The sequence below is a fragment of the Takifugu flavidus genome, chromosome 6, assembly GCF_003711565.1.
Source record: "Takifugu flavidus isolate HTHZ2018 chromosome 6, ASM371156v2, whole genome shotgun sequence".
Lineage (NCBI taxonomy): Eukaryota > Metazoa > Chordata > Actinopteri > Tetraodontiformes > Tetraodontidae > Takifugu > Takifugu flavidus.
Genome location: NC_079525.1, coordinates 2975645 through 2994394, shown reverse-complemented (window position 1 = coordinate 2994394; position 18750 = coordinate 2975645). Strand labels below are relative to the sequence as shown.

The 18750-nt window shown below is 51.5% G+C and overlaps 2 protein-coding genes across 7 annotated transcripts in view; one reads left to right on the top strand and one right to left on the bottom strand.

Moving 5' to 3' along the window:
• Positions 1 to 18750, top strand: part of bnc2 (basonuclin 2) — a 119170-nt gene that overhangs the window by 77132 nt on the left and 23288 nt on the right. For all 6 annotated transcript variants that reach the window (XM_057034533.1, XM_057034536.1, XM_057034535.1 and 3 more), the window contains 2 exons: positions 8151 to 8253; positions 9322 to 9557. In XM_057034533.1, coding sequence (XP_056890513.1) covers positions 8151 to 8253; positions 9322 to 9557 — 339 coding nt within the window. The remainder of the gene's footprint in view (positions 1 to 8150; positions 8254 to 9321; positions 9558 to 18750) is intronic.
• Positions 1 to 18750, bottom strand: part of sh3gl2a (SH3 domain containing GRB2 like 2a, endophilin A1) — a 180404-nt gene that overhangs the window by 160163 nt on the left and 1491 nt on the right. The gene's annotated exons all lie outside the window — the stretch shown is intronic.

Here is an 18750-nt window from a genome sequence, read left to right as displayed (position 1 = left end):
TAGAGAGCGAACCCGTGAAGGTCGGCGGCGGCTTTAATACAGCTTCCGTTGATGCCGACCTGTTTTCCAGATCGCCTTTGTGGAGCCTCGGTATTTGAAACTCGCCGAGTTATTTGTTTTTTAGCAAACTCGGGGGCCCCCGGTCCTCCACGTCCTGGGCCCTGGGCTGCGCTCTCCCACTCGTATAGCTGTAACAAAGTCAATATTACAAAGAGGTAACACATGTCGAGGTATGTTTCGGGCCTGCCCCGGTACTGTGATCCCAGCCCGGGACACACACACACACACACACACACACACACACACACACACACACACAGGGCAGCATTTCCCCGTCACATACGTGAGACGCGCGTGTGGGTACGGCGATACTGGCGAGCGCGAGCGGCGTCTGAGTGTGCGCCGGGGCGAGCTGGGAGTGTGTGAGTGCGAGGGCCGGTTTGTTTTGTTTTTCCCTTACTTCAGCACATCTGAGAGAGCTTTTCTGGAACTCCTGAGCCCTGTCCAAACAAAGATGGCCCAATGTGAGGGATGGAGGGGCGGCGGGCCGCCGAGCGCATGAATGCTTGTCTATGTGTGTGTGTGTGTGTGTGTGTGTGTGTGTGTTTGCAATATTTTTTGGAGTAAGCTGGGACCAGGAGGGCCTTGCGAAAAAAAAAGAAAAGCAAGAGGAGGGAAAGAAAACCGAGCCCCTGAGAAAGGCAGCTGGAAACACGGAGACTTGCGGTCTTACCCCCCCCCCCCCATACTTCTCCTCTTTGTCCCCCACCCCGCTCTCTCTCCCTCTCTCTCCCTCAATCTTGGTCCAGCTGCACTCAGATGTGTCTGCTCTCACCCGGCTCCCCCTCTCACGCCTCACCCCTGTACTCCCGACCTCAGTGCCACTGCCAAGGAGATGTGGGGGGGGGGGACTGGGAGAGCTGGGAAGAGTGTCGCAGCTGGTAATACTTACTGGCCATTTTACCGTGGTAAAGGCATGAGATTCATTAGCCTGCGTGTTTTGGGCCCAGCGCTGGCTGTGTTATTGTTAGGATGTGGTAAAATTATAAATATGGAAGGGTGAGAGGTATTCCGGGGTGGTGGGGGGTAGGGTGGGGGGGGTGGCTGGAGGGATCCAAGTGGAAGAGAAACACGCCGCTCATTAACTGCTCTGGTCGCACATCAATAAAAAGGTCCGTCACCATGTGTCCAAGTTAGGAATGAGGACTGATACCGATGCCGGGATCCCGAGAACGGATCGGCGGCTTCGTGGATCTCGCCGTCTCCGTCCCGCCCCGTCCGACCTGCCCCGCGTCTTCCCTTTGACCCCTGCTCCCGGAGCGCCGTCTAGCCTCCACTTCAGCCCCCCTATCAGTGAACTTTGTAAGACAGATAAAGACTAAATCACCCAGACAGACTTTCCTTTGGTCACACACACACACACACCACACACACACACACACCACACACACACACACTAAGGCTCACCGTGTGGCTCTGGGAGTGACACTTGTCGCTGCCGTCCCGTCGCCATTGGCTGAATAATGCGTGCCCCCCCCCCTCCGTCTGTATCTATGTCTTCTGCTCTTTCTGTGTCATTTTCTCGAGCCTGTAAAAACAAGCAAAAGTTCCAGCTGTTTCTTCAGGAGTTTGATCTAAAGAGGGAATCAGGAATCGGGAATCAGGAATCAGGAATCAGGAATAGTGACTCTCCTCACGATGCAGGCGAAGGTAAATGGCTGCACACACTCGTAGAGATCTGCCACCCAGGTGACCTTTGGTGATGTGCTGTTGCGGGAGATTTCTCAAATCAGCCACTGCAGCGTAATTGTGTGTTTGCACTCGCGCTCGTGCGCAGGCCCGGCTGTTTACACGTGAACCGCCGCGCCGTCACGCTGTTTGAGCAAAGCTCCGAGGAAAGAAACAAACATCACCGGCCGCTCGTGCGCCTTGAAAACCGGCCAGTCGCTCTCCGCTAAAGCTCTGTGCAGTTTAAAAAAAGAAAAAAGGGGAAAAAAAGAGAAAATCGCGTCTCCAAAATCTGGAGGTCGCTCGCCGAAATTAACGCCGACTGTTTTCTGTATTAAACATTTTCAAGGAAAATTTAAAAAAAAAAAAAAAAAAAACGAAGAAAAAAAGAAGCGATTGGTGAGATTACATCCAGGAACTCTTCCAAGGCTCCTCCAGCTGGGAGCTGCTCTGAGTAGGGGAATTCACCGCGCGCGCACGTGCGCGTGCTCGGTGTGTGAGCACATGTTCGCATGAGAGGGAATGTGGGAGAAATGTGTGAGTGCTGGTGAGTCGTCGGAGAGGTCCACGGTCCCACCCCAGACCGGCGCGATGACTAAATGGGAGTTTGGGGGAGGCTCAGCACGACTCCTGTCGTCTCATCACGTCTGAACTCCGCACGCGCGCGCGTGTGTGTTTGTGTGTGCGTGTGTGCGCGTGTGTGCGTGTGCGTGTGTGTGTGTGTGTGTGTGTGTGTGTGTGTGTGTGTGTGTGTGTGTGTGTGTGTGTGTGTGTGTGTGTGTGTGTGTGTGTGTGTGTGCGTGTGTGTGTGTGTGTGAGAGGAAGCGAGCTGCATCGCCCACGCTAGCGGGTGATTGCCAAGGAGATGTCCCCGCGCAGTCAGGGGTCAGCAATATGTGTAAGCTCTTACAAATTCTTCTCTGGTAGAGAAGAAGGTTGATGTTGTCGGTCGGCTTCTTTCTCTATTTTTACACCCCCCCCCCCCCCCACTGAATTTTCTTCCCTTCTTTTATTCGCCCTCCCCTTCTCGTATCAGACTTCAGATCCTCCCACCTCCGTTCTATCTGGATTTGGCGTGCTCTCGTACAAGTTGCGGCGACCGGACGCGCCCGGTAGGACAGGGATCGGCGGTTTGCCCCCCGTGCGTCACCCCCCCCCCCCCCCCCCCCCGCTTTGATTCCCCTTCCGCTTGCTGTCCAGGCGCCCGTCAATAACACCTAATAAAATCTCTCATCTTTCCTGCTCCCCCCTCGTCACCTTTCCTCTCCCTCCTCTACGTCCTCCCCACCTTTCTAATGCAGCCCCCCCCCCTCCCCACCACCCATACCTACCCCCTGCGCTCCCTTGCCACCTCCCTTCGCCTTCTTCTCCCTTCCTTTTCCCTCCCAGCCATCTTGTTTGAACCTGGCCTGGAGCCTGTGCACCCTTGAGGTCTGTCGCTGGGCAGACGGTTTCATGTCCGGCTGGGGAAACGCTTTGAGGAGGGTTGAGAGGAGCCGGGGGCCTCGAGCCGGGGGCCTCGAGCCGGGGGCCTCTGGCTGGACCTGCTGTCTGCACAAAGAAGAAACCTGCTGCCCCTCGGGGTTTGAACCCACAGTAGTCCAGCGTAAAACCATGATGCAGCTCTTCCTCCATAGGCTCTACGCAGATAGAGAACATACCATAGGACGGCTGGAGCGCAGGTTTTTGGTTCTACTCCTGCCTCATGGTGGTTTGCTCCCCTCTCTCTCGCTCTCTATCAAAACCAGCTGGGTCCTTTAGCCGACCACCACGTAAGCGAGCGTGACGGTCCTGAAGCACAGGCGGGTGTCTATCATGTGATGGAGTCGTGCTGAGAGTTTAGTCATCCACCCGACTTCAGAATGTATCAGGGCGGCGCTCCCCGCCAGGAAACGCACTTTCCCGCCACCGTTTCAAAGGGAAGAGGGAATGCCGGCGCGAACCGGAGCGAGGCGTTCCTCATATCTGACACGTAAAGACACCGTCGAACCCTCCGGTCAAAGTTTAGAGTGGACGTCATCGGAGGGGGACGCAGGGTGATGATATCACATCTCCGCGGTTCCTTCTGAGGTCCAGATTTATGGTGGCGATTAGTGATGCCGGGAAGAAGAGATTTGATAAGGCAGGGGGCGTTTTTATGGGGACACGTGCACTATTACCTGCTCTCTAGGATCACTGTGTCTTATTTGGACCAATCTCTCAAACTCCACCGGTAGCAGGAAATGTCCTCTTGGAAACTTTGGGTTTCCCTGGCAACACCAGCACCAGGTTTGGTTGATTCCTCATCATTCAAGTTTGTTGCGAGCAGCGTTCGCTCAGCAAGCGTGCGAAGGAGCGAGGCGACGGCGCCAATTGGTCCGAGTTGAGGAGAGGAGCGAGGCAGGAACGCCGGGCCCTGGCTGTGCATACATACATGAAAACACATGCTTCTCTCCTCCTTCTGTAATCCACCGGGGACTCACGCCCCATTTGGTTCCCATTAGCATAGCTCTGGTCGCTCTGCCCCCGTGTCAGAGCCCAGATGCACAGCTGCACAAAGGACAGGGACCTCTGGCTCCGCTGCTGCCGTCCGCCGCGCCCAGAACCAGAGCTGACACGGAAGAGGGGCCGTGGGGACTCCAGCGGGAGGACACGGCTCCTTTCAGTCGGCTCCACTTTTCCCTGACGCGGCGCAACGTTCCCGCTATTAAGCCGGCGCAAATGTGTGCAGTCGTTGTTTATTTTGTCTCATTTTGCGAGGCAAGAAAGCTATTTGGAGTCACATCCAATGAACAAATCAGAAAGGCAAAAATTAGGCTTGGCACGAGGTATTTGCTCCCCTGTGTTTTGTGGCGTGCTACGTCTGACTACAAAGACTTTCTTTATTCGGCTTGTTTTATTTGTCACCTGTTTCCAATATGGACGCTGTGAAGTCCTGATCTATCTGACGGAGCCGCGGCCTGGCTGCGTGACATGCGGAGCGGCTGTGCCTCTTTTCCGACACACATTGGCCGCACATTTCTGGCAGGAAATGGACGGCGTTTCAGCAGCTAACCCAAGGATGAGATAATATCTTGTGGGTGGAGGAGAGGACAAGATGCTCCCAGTGTTTTACAGTGACCCAAAGCAGAGACAAATCCCGATCCCGAGCTGCCGCCGCGGAGACGAGGAGCGCACGTGCGCGCGCGCACACGGGGTTTTCATTTAAAACTCGGCTTTGCTTAACTCACCAAACAAGAAATGCGGTCTGTGGCTGTGTTGAACATGCTAAAGGTTTCAATTAAAGGAGGAGGAACAATCCCCACCCGGAACAATCCCCAGCAGCTGTGGGGTTGCTTTCCGTTGTCCGCTGTCAGCAGGGACTGTTTAATAGCACTTTTCGATAGCATATGGTCATAAAGTCAACTTTAAAAAAAAAAAGACAGACAAGTAATACAGTTGTACAGGATGTTAGTTTAGGATCAAGCTCAGCTCTTTGGTTCGGTCGTGGCCAAGGGGCCGTCTCTGTCTGTGTGTTTCGTGCTCGGCTCAGTTGCACTCATTTGCATGGATCACTATTGATCCGGAGCCCTGTGGTTTGTCATTCCCACTCTCTCTCCGCTACTCCCAGATAGCGGGTTGAAACCATCTCAGTCTACATTTTTCCAGCCCCTCTGTCCCTCCAGCAGGTTGCTAATTCAGAGTCCTTCCTGATCTGCCGCTGGCCTCTGCAGACTGTCAGTGTTTACACAATTGGGCCGGGACGGGGGCTGCGGGCCAAGCAAAACATGGACGAAACATCAAGCCTCCAGCTAAACAACACGTAGCAGCGAGACGCACACACCCCAGGGCTGGAAATGATGCCTTTCAAACACGGTGGGCAGCAGATGTGAGAAGGTGTTGACGACCGCGACGCTCTAATTGCTGTAGTGATCCTTCACTCGCTAACCGCTTCGGCTTTCGTCCTCTTCCTCTCCGTCACCCACTTTCCTCATGAGCCACAGAGGAAAACCTGGCGAGATGCTAGCGCGCTGACTAATGCCGCGTATCTGGCCGGGGGCCCCCGATAACGCGGCCTCCTCCCCCGGCCTGCTGTGACAAATATGTGGGCGCCGGGCCCAGACCCGTCCCTGACCAACGCGGGTTAAACCGCGGCCAAGCGCGACCCAGATCAGCGCTGGCCCAGGGACGGGGGGGATCTGAGCCTCAGAGCCATGACACGTCTTTTTAATTTTGACTGTCTTGTTTCCCTAATGATCCACACATGCAGACAAAACTCGCATCATCGGATTATCCGTGACGCATCTGTCTGCCGCGGCTCGTAAAATTCCTGCTCGCGATTGCGTATGATGGCTTTTATCACAAACATCCCCCGCGTTCCCGTTCTGCCGCATGTTCCAATGTGGATGTGTAACAATGCACAAATCATGCCTAAGAAACACCAGGCGTGGCGCAGCCCCCTCCCTTCCCATTTATCCCATCAGTACCTCCTCAGTCGAGGTTTCGGGCTTCTTTAATGTGTCTTAATGCTGCTGTCTGCTTAATGGGCCAGATTTGAGCGGTGCCGCTAGCCGGCATAATAAGTCAGTGATTAGAGGGCGCCTTGTCACAGCGGCAGCCTCGCAGACAGTGGCGTGCTCTAATTGCCGTATTAGACGCCCCTTAACTATCTTGTCAGCTGTCAGGCCGCAGCTCGTAAACAGAGGAGGCACATTTGATATTTGTAATTGTTTATTTGTGTCGGGTGCTGTTGCCGCCGCGCGGAGTGCTAATTAAGGAGGGGTGACATCACGCCGCTAAATTTCAGTAAAAAAGGGGAGACCACAAAGTCTGAAACAGGCCAAATCATTCCCTGGGTAATGGCGTAATGTTTTTATTTAGAAGGCAAAAACAGGAGACAACAGTCAAGAAGGACATTTGTCAAGGGACAGGACAGAAGTGGGGACGCTTTTGGGCAGAACTGGCGCCGTGGCCTCGCCATCATCTCCACGTGCGGCGCGCCGGCGTGTAATCCTCTGAGACGTTGCGGATTGCCGTGCCTGCACCTGGAAGGCTTAAAATCGCCGTCGAGCCGAATAATCTCTCTCTCCTGTCTCGTTCGGTGTCAAGCGGCGAGGTAACGCGGTCGGAGCGGTGTAATGTTGTGTTTAATCTTGGATTAGCCCATGCTGGCTTTGACACCTCCACTTGCTAATCTGGTTTACAACACTTTAGGGTGAGCGAGGGCGGATTCTGCTAGATTTTATGGTCCTTTAGTAGATTATGAGCGAAGTGAGCGTTACATGTGGAATTACAGGATTTTGGGCTAATCCACTGGCTGGGTTATTTACTGCTGGTGAGCAGCTAGCGGATAAATGTTCGCCGGTTGGTGTGAAACGTAAATGAAGACCAGAAACGTTGACCTCTGCCTGCTCTCTGCTTCCTCTGCTCTATCTGCGAGTGCTGGCTGCCTCTGATATTGTGAAATATTGATTTCTGCGCCTGCAACCTTTGTGATCGGATCAGTGTCACTTTATTGTCACAGAATACGGCGAGATAGCGCACTTAGCGGACCGTACGTTGACACGTTGCTCCGAAACTGAACCTGCTGCGTGATGAGTTCAGGATTTGTCCATCTAACACACAGGCAGGGACTCGGCCTCGTATGCGCCTCTTGTCAAACTCGTCTCTTTTATCCCGCCGATTTAAAAAAAATGAAATTTAGAGGTCAGCAGCGGACGGCTAGCGCATGCTAACGCAGAGGAAATGAATTATTTGATATTTGAAGGATAAGTGTGCGTTTCTTCAGGAGTGTAAATGTCTCCCCGTCCCTCCTACAGCTGCTGCTCGCTTTGCACATCAATTCATCTCGATATCGCAAAAAATGTCTGATAAACAAAGTCCTGCCACGGCTTATGGAGATTCATGGCGCTGGCTCCTTTGCTCCTCGTTCACTCCTCTCGTTCCGTTTTTCTGGTTTCGGCGCATGAGAGTAAAATTTACGGCTCCCAGCTGCGACGCTCATTTGGATGAAGAAGCTGTGTTCATTTGTGCACATTTCTGTGTGTATCATTCATTTCCTCCGCGCCGTTGAAAATAGAACCGTGAAAAACGCGAGGCAGATTAAAGGAAGTGCCGCGAACTGCACCTGAGTCGGGAGGGGTTTATTTATTCGTAGAGGCCTCCGATGATGATGCCGCGTCAAGTCTGGACACTTAACCTCTCGGTACTAAAAGCTTCCCGGGGTCAGGCTGAGTGCGGCTGACTAATGGAGCCTCAGTCAAAACAAGTTTGATTTCTGCGTTCGCAGGAAGGAATTCTGGGAGATGCAGTTGCTGAAATCGTAGTTTGGTGTTGGTGTGTGTTCCTACCACTGTTGTTCATTTGTAAAGTGTCACTTTTTAAGGGCTGCTGCTTGAGACAGTTCTGGTGCACGTGATTTTGCTTCGTCTCTCTTGACGTCTCTTCTCTTCCTGTCTCGGCAGGCCATCCGGTGCACACTGGTCAACTGCACGTGCGAGTGTTTCCAGCCCGGGAAGATTCACCTACGGACATGTGACCAGTGCAAACACGGCTGGGTAGCCCACGGTAAGTCATGAACACCTGTGTTCTTTTATTTAATGCCACCATTAGGTGGTGGAAGTTAAATAAAAAGTCCTTTGCGTGAGTCTTTTTCGGTTGCCACGGTTCAGTTTAGCGGCTTTGGAAGTTGTGTTTTTACACGGCAGATCAAAAAGGAGGAGGAATGCGACCGCAACGCAGATGAGGAGGCGAGAGACCACACGTAAAGAGTTTTTCTAGCAGAGCGGGAGGAGTACAAAGGGGTGGAGATGGGGTGATTAAAAGGAAAACACCTGTTTGGCTCGCGTCAAAGACGGGCCGTGGGCCTCTCAGCGACTCGCCCAGGACCTCATTGGCTATTTTTAATCTCTCTCTGAACTGTCAGGCAGCCGTCTCTGCCCCCCCCTCCCCACTTTTCATTTCATGTCGACACTGGCAGAGTCTCTGACAAGCTGTTTTTCATTTTTTATTATGTCCGTGTCTGCCTGCGCTGTGTTGTCAGGCGAGCCCCTCCTCGGCAAGGAAAAAAGCTGTCCCGGGATCAGAGAGAGACCCGACCAGGTGTCACCCAGACAGGCAGGGGGAAAGAGGGGGAGGTGGGGGGGGCTGCATGAGGTAAGGCAGAACAGAGGGATTGAGATAGAAGGGAAGAAAAAGATGGTTTGAGCGGAGAGAAGGGGAAGGGGTGACTGAGGATGTCAGGAGGCGTGTTCTGCTGTGTTCGCTGAGGAATAGCCGACATGCTAGCTGCGCGTTAGCAGATGCAATCTGAGGAAAACATCCCGGGACAAAGCAAGGAGGAGCGGGAACACTTGGCCCGTTTGTTTTACAGCGTGCAGTGTGAAAAGCGGACAGAGGAGGAGAAGAAAGCGGGATGCAAGGTCATCGTAAATGTGAAGGAGATCACATTAAATCAGAAGAAAAGCAGATAATCTGATTATTGTCATTGCTTTAATCTGATTGATATGCTGTTATCGGTTTGTGCTGACCGTGCAGCAGCTTCTAAACGAGGCTCCGCATGAGCACCTTGATAGTCATTAATGGTGTGTGTGTGTGTGTGTGTGTTTGTGTGCCCATTCCCCCCTCCCTACACAGCCCTGGACAAGCTGAGCACCCAGCACCTGTACCACCCGACGCAGGTGGAAATCGTCCAGTCCAACGTGGTGTTCGACATCAGCAGCCTGATGCTGTACGGCACCCAGGCCATCCCGGTGCGGCTCAAGATCCTCCTGGACCGCCTCTTCTCCGTGCTGAAGCAGGAGGAGGTGCTGCACATCCTGCACGGCCTGGGCTGGACCCTCCGTGACTACGTCAGGGGCTACATACTGCAGGTGAGTGAGCCAAGACCAGGACCGGCCCAAATTTTAGGGGTGTTAGCAAACGTGGGGACGGCGTCCACAGAAAAAAGCCTCGAGCACCTCAAACCCTTCCACCACATTTTCCCCAGCCTCACGGCCACTTGGCCGTGCGCCCCCACCCACCTGAAAAACAGAAAGGGTACGGAAAAGTTGGAGAAAATGTCACGCCAGCAAGCTATAAAACCGCGGCGGCGTGTTTGTTTTCTCCGCCTGTGCTTCCCTCCGCCGCTCCCTCCCATATAATTGCAGTCAAGCACATTTCTCAATCAAAGGTCCAGAGGTTTGGGTGTTGAAACCCAAACCAAAGTGTTCCTGAACAAATTAGTTAAGAGTGAGTGAACATGTGCATGTGGTTAGCTCTCTCTTTCTGTGTGTGTTTGTCTGTGTGTGTGTGTGTGTGAGAGCGAGAGAGAGAGAGAGAGAGAACATGTACCTATTTGTATGTGCCTATAGTTAAAGTTGTAAGTGGAACAACATGGTTGAAGAGGTGGTTAGTATGTGGAAACTGCATCTGAAGGAATGAGCACACACACACACACACACACACACACATGCACGCACAGGAATGCAGATAGAGAGATTAATAATGCCTTATAAATGGAAATATCGGTTTTACAAATTTTACATTTCTTAATTCATTAATATTTACTTCTGACATTTATTATTAGGCAGATTCTCAATGTTATCAAAAAAATGTATTGATTAAATTAGCATCAGGTTGCTCTACAAAACGCCAAATAAATCGGTGTTAATTTCCCAGAAACACTTGGTTAAAAAAAACAAAAACTATTCCGAGCATATTTCCCATTTTGCTCGAATAAGCAATAACTGAAATTATTGATTAGCAAAAACTGTGTCCGGCTACTTTCATTTTGGACTAATTCAATAATCAGCATCCGCTCCGACATCATTTCTCACCGTTTTTCTTACTCCCCCCGAGAAGCCGAGCGCCCTGTTTACATCAGCTGGTTCTAATAGTGGGTCCGGTTGCTCAGCTGCTCGCGCTCATGTCACGCTACTGCCTAAATCCGCTAGATCTCCTCAGAAGGGCTTCAAAGGGGCCGCGGCTGTCGAGAAGCAGCCAGTCACTTAAGGACAGTAAGTAGTCATTGTGCGGCCCTATTAGCTTGTAAGTAGCTATGAAATTCAATCATCTTCCCGGAGCCTCGGGGCAACGCTTTGTGTCAGCGGCGTGTTCCCGGCTACCGCTCCGCGCTAAATGAGAGCTAAAACGGAGCTAACAGAACGCTTTATGATAGGTAATAAATTGTCTCTTTTTAGATTGATGTCACGGGACGTTGTTTGAGGAGAAATTACGTTTCCCTGATCCTGGCTGTCAAATGTTCACTTTTACCGATTTAGGCTTTGAAATATAAGCGTTTAGGCCACAGGGGGGGCGAGTTAATTCCTATCTTAACGAGAGATTTCGGTAATTATTCAGCGAATAAATACTACTCGATGAGGCTGATTTAGAACATTGTTTTACACTGTGTGTGTTATTTCTGTCGAACCTGCAGCTCGTCTAACGTGTGACAGGCAGGCAATGGCGGCGGGGGGGGGGGGGGGGGATACAGGGACGTGAGAAAAGGCGAAACACAGACGCGTCCGCCTCAGCGTTCCTTCTGTCCGCCAGCCTAATTCAGAGCAGAGCCTACGGAGGCATCCTCGATATTTAAACACCAGGACAAGAGCACGTAATCCACTCCTGGAATGGCTGTCTGTATTCAGGTTCCAGCGTCCGTGGCACCCGCCGACCTGAGAAAGGCTCGATTATGGCCTGTTAGCAGCGTTTGTTAGCTTCCATATCGATGGCGGTCAATGTAAAGCAGCTAAAAATGAAAATAAGAAAATAATAAAGCAGAGAATCTGTTCAAATTACCAGGGAAAAAAAGTCGACCCCATCATTTCTGTCATTGACTGCAGACCAGAAAAGGTCCGGAGGTGTGACTAAACGCCTGCGCACTTTGCAATTTACCTTTGTAACGCTGAATCGACCAGATTAATCCGCTTTATTAAAAGCTCATTGGCTCATCGAGCTGTTGGAAGTCCTATTTGTAAAGGAGACGCCTCAAATGTGACATCAATAGCCATTAAAATGAACAGATGCCTTTGTCTGCGTTCCCCATTTGTAGCCGGGCCAGGATCCCAGTCTGTGCTGGGAGAACGATGCGTTCAGGCAGGTAGGAGTTTTCAGACTTGCACTCAGAGCAGAGGGAGAGGCTCACTCAGGGGTTAAATGAAATCTATTTTTACATCTGCGAGCGTCGGAAAAGTTCGGGGGTCATTTTTTACACAGTTAGTAATATGAGAAATATCAAAATTTATGTTGCGAGGTTTTCTCATGACGGTGATAAATGAAGTCATCTGTGTGTCTGTTTCTACCGTTTGCCGAGCTTGTGGATTATCAGTTTAATCCCAGGCATGATGTGAACAACACAGACATGTTTATTCATGGCCAGAATTCCTTGCCCTTCACTTTGGCTCCGCTGCCCTCCCTCCCTTGGACTCATCCCTCTCTCGCTTCCTAACGGTTGATTCCGGAGCCAGCGTGCACCAGATCACCCCCCCCCCTCCACCAAAGCCTGTCACTGCTCACTCTCTGTTTCGATACAGACAGATGGAATTGCTATCAGCGCTGGCTTCCATCCCCGTCTCAGCCTCTGTCTCCCACACTCCACGCCGTCTATCCCGCCTTCCTCTTTCTTATCCCTGACCAAGTGAAAAATAAGTCGGGAGCGAGAGAGCGAGTGGAAAGAGGGCGGCCGAGCGCTTGCAGCCAACATGTGGGCCCGAGCCCAGGGTTTTCCTGAGCGACATTCTCAGTAATGTTCTGTCCTTGTAGAACATTGGGCTGCCTCCACTTTTATGAGATGTGGTTTTCCTGACTCCACACAGCTTCCAGGAGACCCAGATGGAACCGCTAACAACCCCCACCGCCGCCGCGCAACCACACGCACACACACACACTCGCACAAACAACGCTCACGCACACACGGTCTCAACCCTAATTGCGCACGCTGGGCGGAATGCTTATTCAAACGCACACTCGCACACACACGGAGGCCGCAAGAATCACACTCGACCCGCCAGAACGGGCTCCGTTCTCAGATGCCTGAGCTATCGGAGCAATAAAACACACCCTATACGTCTAGTTGTTCGGGGAAATATGTTGTTTCTGTAATGAGCGTGATGATTAGCGTGGAGGAAGGTGCTGGAGGGCCTGCTCTCGTTTAAAAAGAACACAACCCAGCGACTGTAATGTTGTACATGTGTACTTACACATGTGGAATAGGAGAGGTAATTACATGGATTAGGGTGCGACAGCGTTTCTGTAAGTCAGGAAACCATTTCCACTCGCAGGTGGGTCTTGAGGCCGACCACTTGGCTCCTCCGTCGTGGCTTAGCGAGGTATTTCTTGAGTTAGAGTCACATTTACACCCCCCACCCCCCTTGAAATCTCAGTTTTCTGCCTCTCACTCCTTCAGCTGTGAAGGGCACCACGTTTTCGCCTGAGAAACTTCCATTTTAGGCAGTGGGGCTCAGCGCAGGAGCCTTTTTTTGGACCCGATCCCCCTCTCCGATCCTCCATACGGCACACTTGTAACCTCTATTCTCCTGCTGTCCTCCTCCCCACCCTCCATCACCTCCTAGCGCCTCCCCTTCTCTCAGAACCTGTTTTCTGTTATCACTACTTAATGCCTCACCCCGGGAGATGGACGAGGGAGAGAACATTCTCCAAAGGTGGAATTTCTTACGTTCATATGGTTATGATTTGGTGGGGAGGTCAGGCTTGGTTTTTTTTTGTTTCTGGAAGGCTCACGGTTGCTCTGCGCCGGCCGTGCTGGCCTTCCAGTACTTCAAAGGGCCCCGGTGTGCTGAATCAAGGTGATTCTTCCCTCCACGAACACACATGCGTACATGCACGCGCTGCCCGGTGCTCTCCGTACCTTTACCCCCCCGCCCCCCCCCCCCACGTCTCAATCACTTCCAAAGAAGCCGCAGATAAAAGGCTGTGATTCCAGATTAGCGGAACATCCTGAGCCAGGAATTAAAACACGTAGCAAATTAATAATAGAAAATAAACACACACAGAAATACTTTATTCAGAATGCACAATAAAAAAAAAGAAATCTAAAATTATGCAATCCTGGAAGAACATCCGCGTCTCCCCTTCGCCAGTGTTCCCACAGCTCCCGGCGCTCCCAGCCGGCTCCTTCGCCCAAAGCTTTCCCCAAACCAAATCCTCCGTCCCTCACTTCTGAATCCTCAAACCGAGCCTCAAATGAATTCAAGCTGGAGAAGCAAGGTTACAAGCAGGTTACATCGAATGCAGGAATTTGGGATCTAAATCCCCTTATATTGGATTTGGAAGCTAGTCTGAATTTTGCCATAGGTTCCAGGAGACCTCACATCGAGTTGAAAACCGTGGAAAAACACAACACTGATAAACGCGGGTATGAAGCCACCGATTGTCCAGGTTTATGCGCCTTCGTTCAGGCTAGCAGTTAGCATTCAATACCCAAAGCCGCTATGCAATGCTAACGCTTTCCATACAACACGGATTATAATCACGCAACACTTAATATTCCCGGCTCAGTCCAAACGCCATCGGGGACTTGTCGTTACCGTCTCTACGGCTGCGTCTCGGCGTCCATCGAACCGGCGAAGTCGAGCCCTCGCCACGGTTACCATCTGACTGACGAATGTGTCCCCAGTCAGAGCACGTGGATTGACAGATATGTTGATCAAAGCCAGAATGTGGAACTTAAAGGCTAATGCATGCATCACACTCGGAGCGTCAGGAAGAGACGCTCACGTAATTACGGCACATTTGTAAATCCCTTTAAAGCATCCATTACATGCTTGCATGTACATTTGAATAATTATTAAAATAAATAGTTGCAGGAGCTGAGCAGAATTTAAAGATCATGAATATTCCGATGTGTGTGTGTGTGTGTGTGTGTTTGCATGCCTGCGTCTGTCAGTCAGGGTCCGATCGGGAATAAACGTGCAACCATGGGAAGTGAAAATGATACGTGCGACACACGTGGTCGGGACTCAGCCCCGTGGGACCCTGGAGGTCCGATCAAACCGCACGCCGCTAGGCTACACACACAGTACACGAACGCCGCCTTCTCAGCCGTCTCCCTCTCAAATCCCAGCGATGAGGTCGACTTCAAAGGCCGGCGGCCAATCCAGCGGCTTTAACCAAAGATGCTGGTTTGATTCGCCGGCTGCATCTTTCCCACACCCGGGCGCACGCACGCAGACGTTTATTCACATATATTTGAGCGAGCAGCCCTCGCTGTTGCCTCTAAGAGCCATTTTCCACTGTTAGAATTAGAATAAAGATGAATATTCGGTCCGAATATCCTAACCCTAACGGGGGCCTCACCTACCTCCATCTGGTTCCTCCCTCCGTGTGACGCGCGTTACGCTGATCGAGGCAGTGGGAGCTCTGGTTTGATTTTCTCTTTTTACCCGGTGCCAGTGGCCCCCTCGGAGGATTCCACTCAACAGGTCCTCGCCGCTGCCCTGCTGCGGCTGAAGCTTCCCGAGGGAGGGCTTCCGTAGTCAGCCGTGAATCCTAATTGAAACTGGAAATCTGCCAGTCTGCTGATCAGACGCTGTTTTTTCCAGGAGCAGTACCAGCCTCTCCTCTTTGCTGTTCAGAGGACCCTGCTGTAATTGCCTCCTCAGCTTCCTTCTCTCCTCATATCCCTTTTTTATACATTATATTATCCTCTCTTTCCTGTGCCCGGTGGAGGAAATGGCCTCCGAATTCACAGGGAGCTGCTGGGGCGCCGTCGCTGCAGAGGGAAATTGAATTTTACTTCAAGGTCAGCGACACTAATGACGATGTGGGAAGGTGTTGATCTTGCGGAGCGCTGGTTTGTCAGGGAGCACCAAAGTCTATCGATCAGCACGGGAGATGCTAGTCCCGTATTGATTGTCACACTGAATTGTTTAGGAGAGCGGAGGAAATCATTAGTGTGGTGGAAGCAGTGATTTGGGACCAGAGTCACTGTCCTGTTGGATGCTGGATGCCTGAAAAAGGAAGCTTGTTGGGACATTCTTTAGGTTTCCCAGTTAAATAATGAACACGCGCACCACAAAGACGTGCTGAGCTGAGTGTTATGCATGTATCATAGCTAGCTAGGCTAAAAAGATACACACATACACACGGTACGTGCGAGGGTTTCAACCAATCACTTGATTCACCACTGCTCGTACGCGGGATGGTTAGTTCTGGATAGATGCCCCGTGGTGTGAGCGAACGTGTGTCACTTCCCCCACAAATGGAAACATTTAGACGCTGAAGTGTGTCCTGAGGTGAGAGCTGTGGAAGCGCTCGCTCATAAAGTAGCGGGGAGGCAGCCTTTGGAGGAAATGAGCGCGGCAGACTGATGGAGGGAGAGAGGAACGTGACACAGACTGGAGGACCTCACACACACACACACGCACACACACACACACACAGGTGACTGTGTGTGGATCATCTGTCACCATATGTGGCTCCAGATGTGCATCTATGGGATATTGAAGTGTTCCGGGTAAAATGGATGTTTGTTACCGGTGTGTCTCCTCTTGCTTGGTCTGGCTTCAGTCGACCTCAAACCGTTAAGGGGAGGTCGGCAGTGGGGGGGTCAGAACAGAAGCAGGTGGTGTTAAAGAGACGATGGGGAGAGGAACCCTCGACTTTCACCATAAACATCCCAGAAAACCTAGCTGAAGCATAGGTCATCAAGGATCTTAATAGGGGATTAGAGTTAGCATGTATCGAAAGCTTAAGGGCATTTTGTTTGTTTGTGTGTTTGTTTTATCTCCCGGCTAAGCCAATAAACAATCCCAGCATTAAGTGGCGAGCAAATGGAATCAATTCATCCACTTTTGCGCAGATGAGTGCAGAAAACGAGGCGTGAAGCAGCCGCTCCCTGTGTTTGGAGTTGCTAATTAGGAGCCCATTACAGGGCATCTCAGCATGGCGCTACCATGATTGTTTATTAGAATTTCACCAAGGTGAGGGAGAGGGAGAGAGAAAGAAAAGAATAGCGGTAATAAATGGATAATAAATGGATACGTAAGAGACACACACATGCACGCCTGCTGAATGCCAGCCCTTGGGCCTCCTGCAAAAAAAAAGAAGTCTTGTAAAAATGGGGGGGAAGTATAAGCAACATGCACATGCTTGGCTCCATCCTTTTAAAGACTGTCTTATTAAATGGGTAAGTGGCTGAGTGCTGGGACCACCGAGGGTGCCGTGCTGTCACTGGCACACTGCTCTTTGTGGGTTTAGTGCTACAGGCGCAGACAGGATACGATATAGGGTTACCAGAAACGAAGCTTCGACACCTAAAGACACATCTCTCGCAGATGGCTGGTCCTGGAGTCTGTCTTAAAAGTTCCAGACCTGAGTTCCAGGCTCACCATAACTCACGTTCAGCCTCACGCCGACTGAACCCAAGCTCAGCCGGTTTGGTGCGTCCCGGGTGCCCGACTTTCGGAAGATTTTTAGCCATTTACCTCTGTGTTAGGCTGCGATTGGATGTTTACCTTCACTGGAACTTCTGGTTTAGGCTGTGTGTGTGTGTCGTGTGTGTGTGTGTGTGTGTGTGTGTGTGTGTGTGTGTGTGTGTGAGTGTGTGTTAGCATTAAGCCAACCTTCTCATCTTCAGGATCTGGGGGCTCTGTGCCAGCGGGCTCTTTGGTGCCAGCCGTTGCCTTATCACCTCCCAAGCACACACAAGCCAGTGCGCACACGCCCGCGAGCACGCTTAGTCACACGTGCACTTTAAACAACCTTGCTGCGAGTGTTTATGTACTGGCACTTTCGTGGAGGCGTACACGATGATCTACCCTCCACATAAACAAAGATAAGAGGAGGAATGGTCAGTGCAAGGCCCCAAGAGGTACAAAGCTATTACGGGGAGACCACAGCCGCGTGGCTGTGCGCCTGTGTGCGCCTGTGTGCGCCTGTGTGCGCCTGTGTGCGCCTGTGTGCGCCTGTGTGCGCAGGTATGTTGGTGTTTATGCAGGGCCAGTCACAGAGCACCACCCTCGCAACACCATTTGCCAGCGCTGCTGCTAGCGGGAGACCGCCACCGGTACCGCGAGGTGTTAAAATCCTCCTCGACTAGCTGTCAAAGCCGTTGCCACCAGCCGTCAGCTCGTGAGGCCTCAAGAGTGATCCGACAGCATAATCACAGCACGTCACCGAACAATGTGCCAAAGGCGGCCTGACAACGTGACAATGGCTTTGTCAGCCTGCAGCGGTTCACACGGCGAGCCGGCTCACACCTTTGCCGAGCGCTGCAGCCTGCATCTTGATCCCCGACAAGAATCCGGCCCGTGGAGGCGACACGCTACAAAGTGTTTGCCCACTCTGCTAAGCTGACAAACCTAATTACCGTGGTAAAATTCCCGGGATCAGTCCTATATCAGGTCTCCTTAGTGCTGGTAGCTAGTTACCCTCAGGACAGAATTCCAATGAGGACCAGCTTTCCCATGTTGGAACGTGTGTTTTTAAAGATTGTAATTGCTCAATAACTATTGGAGCAGATCTATTTTAACTATTGAGTGAGGTGAAACCTTTGAAATTTGCCACAAATCGTCAAAGCCTCTTTACAAGTCCACATTTAGACAATAACATTTCTGGAACGTTTTTAAAGGCGGCAGCGGCGGAATGAATTCTTTGGTGTGATTACAACATCGGGTCCTCCAGCTCTTTAAAAAAAAGAAAAAAAAATATTGCAAGAGAGCGATTGTTGTTATCAGAGCGTACGACCGGCCGCTCTCTCCCTTTATGGGCATGTGTAGCTACACTAGCTACCGGCCTCTGCCTTTTAAGTCGAACCAGGTGTTGCACTTATAACGCAATTTTGTATTAGCGCGAGGAGCGCGGCTCATACTCCTCAGAGCGGCGTGTTTTCTTTGCAGATTCCAGTCTTGGCTCCGAGACCTGCAGCTTGTTACATGTGAGTTAGAGAGCTGAGGGTGGGAGCCATTAAAGCTACTCTGATACGGGTGTAATTTAGACGTGGACTTGCTAGGGGTCAGGTACACTTGTTACGAGCCCGTGTTGGTGCTTCCAAAAGCAGCGGAGGATCCGTGTGTCGCGACCCTGATGTGAGTCCCATCCTCGCCAACCGGCTACGTGCGTTAGCGC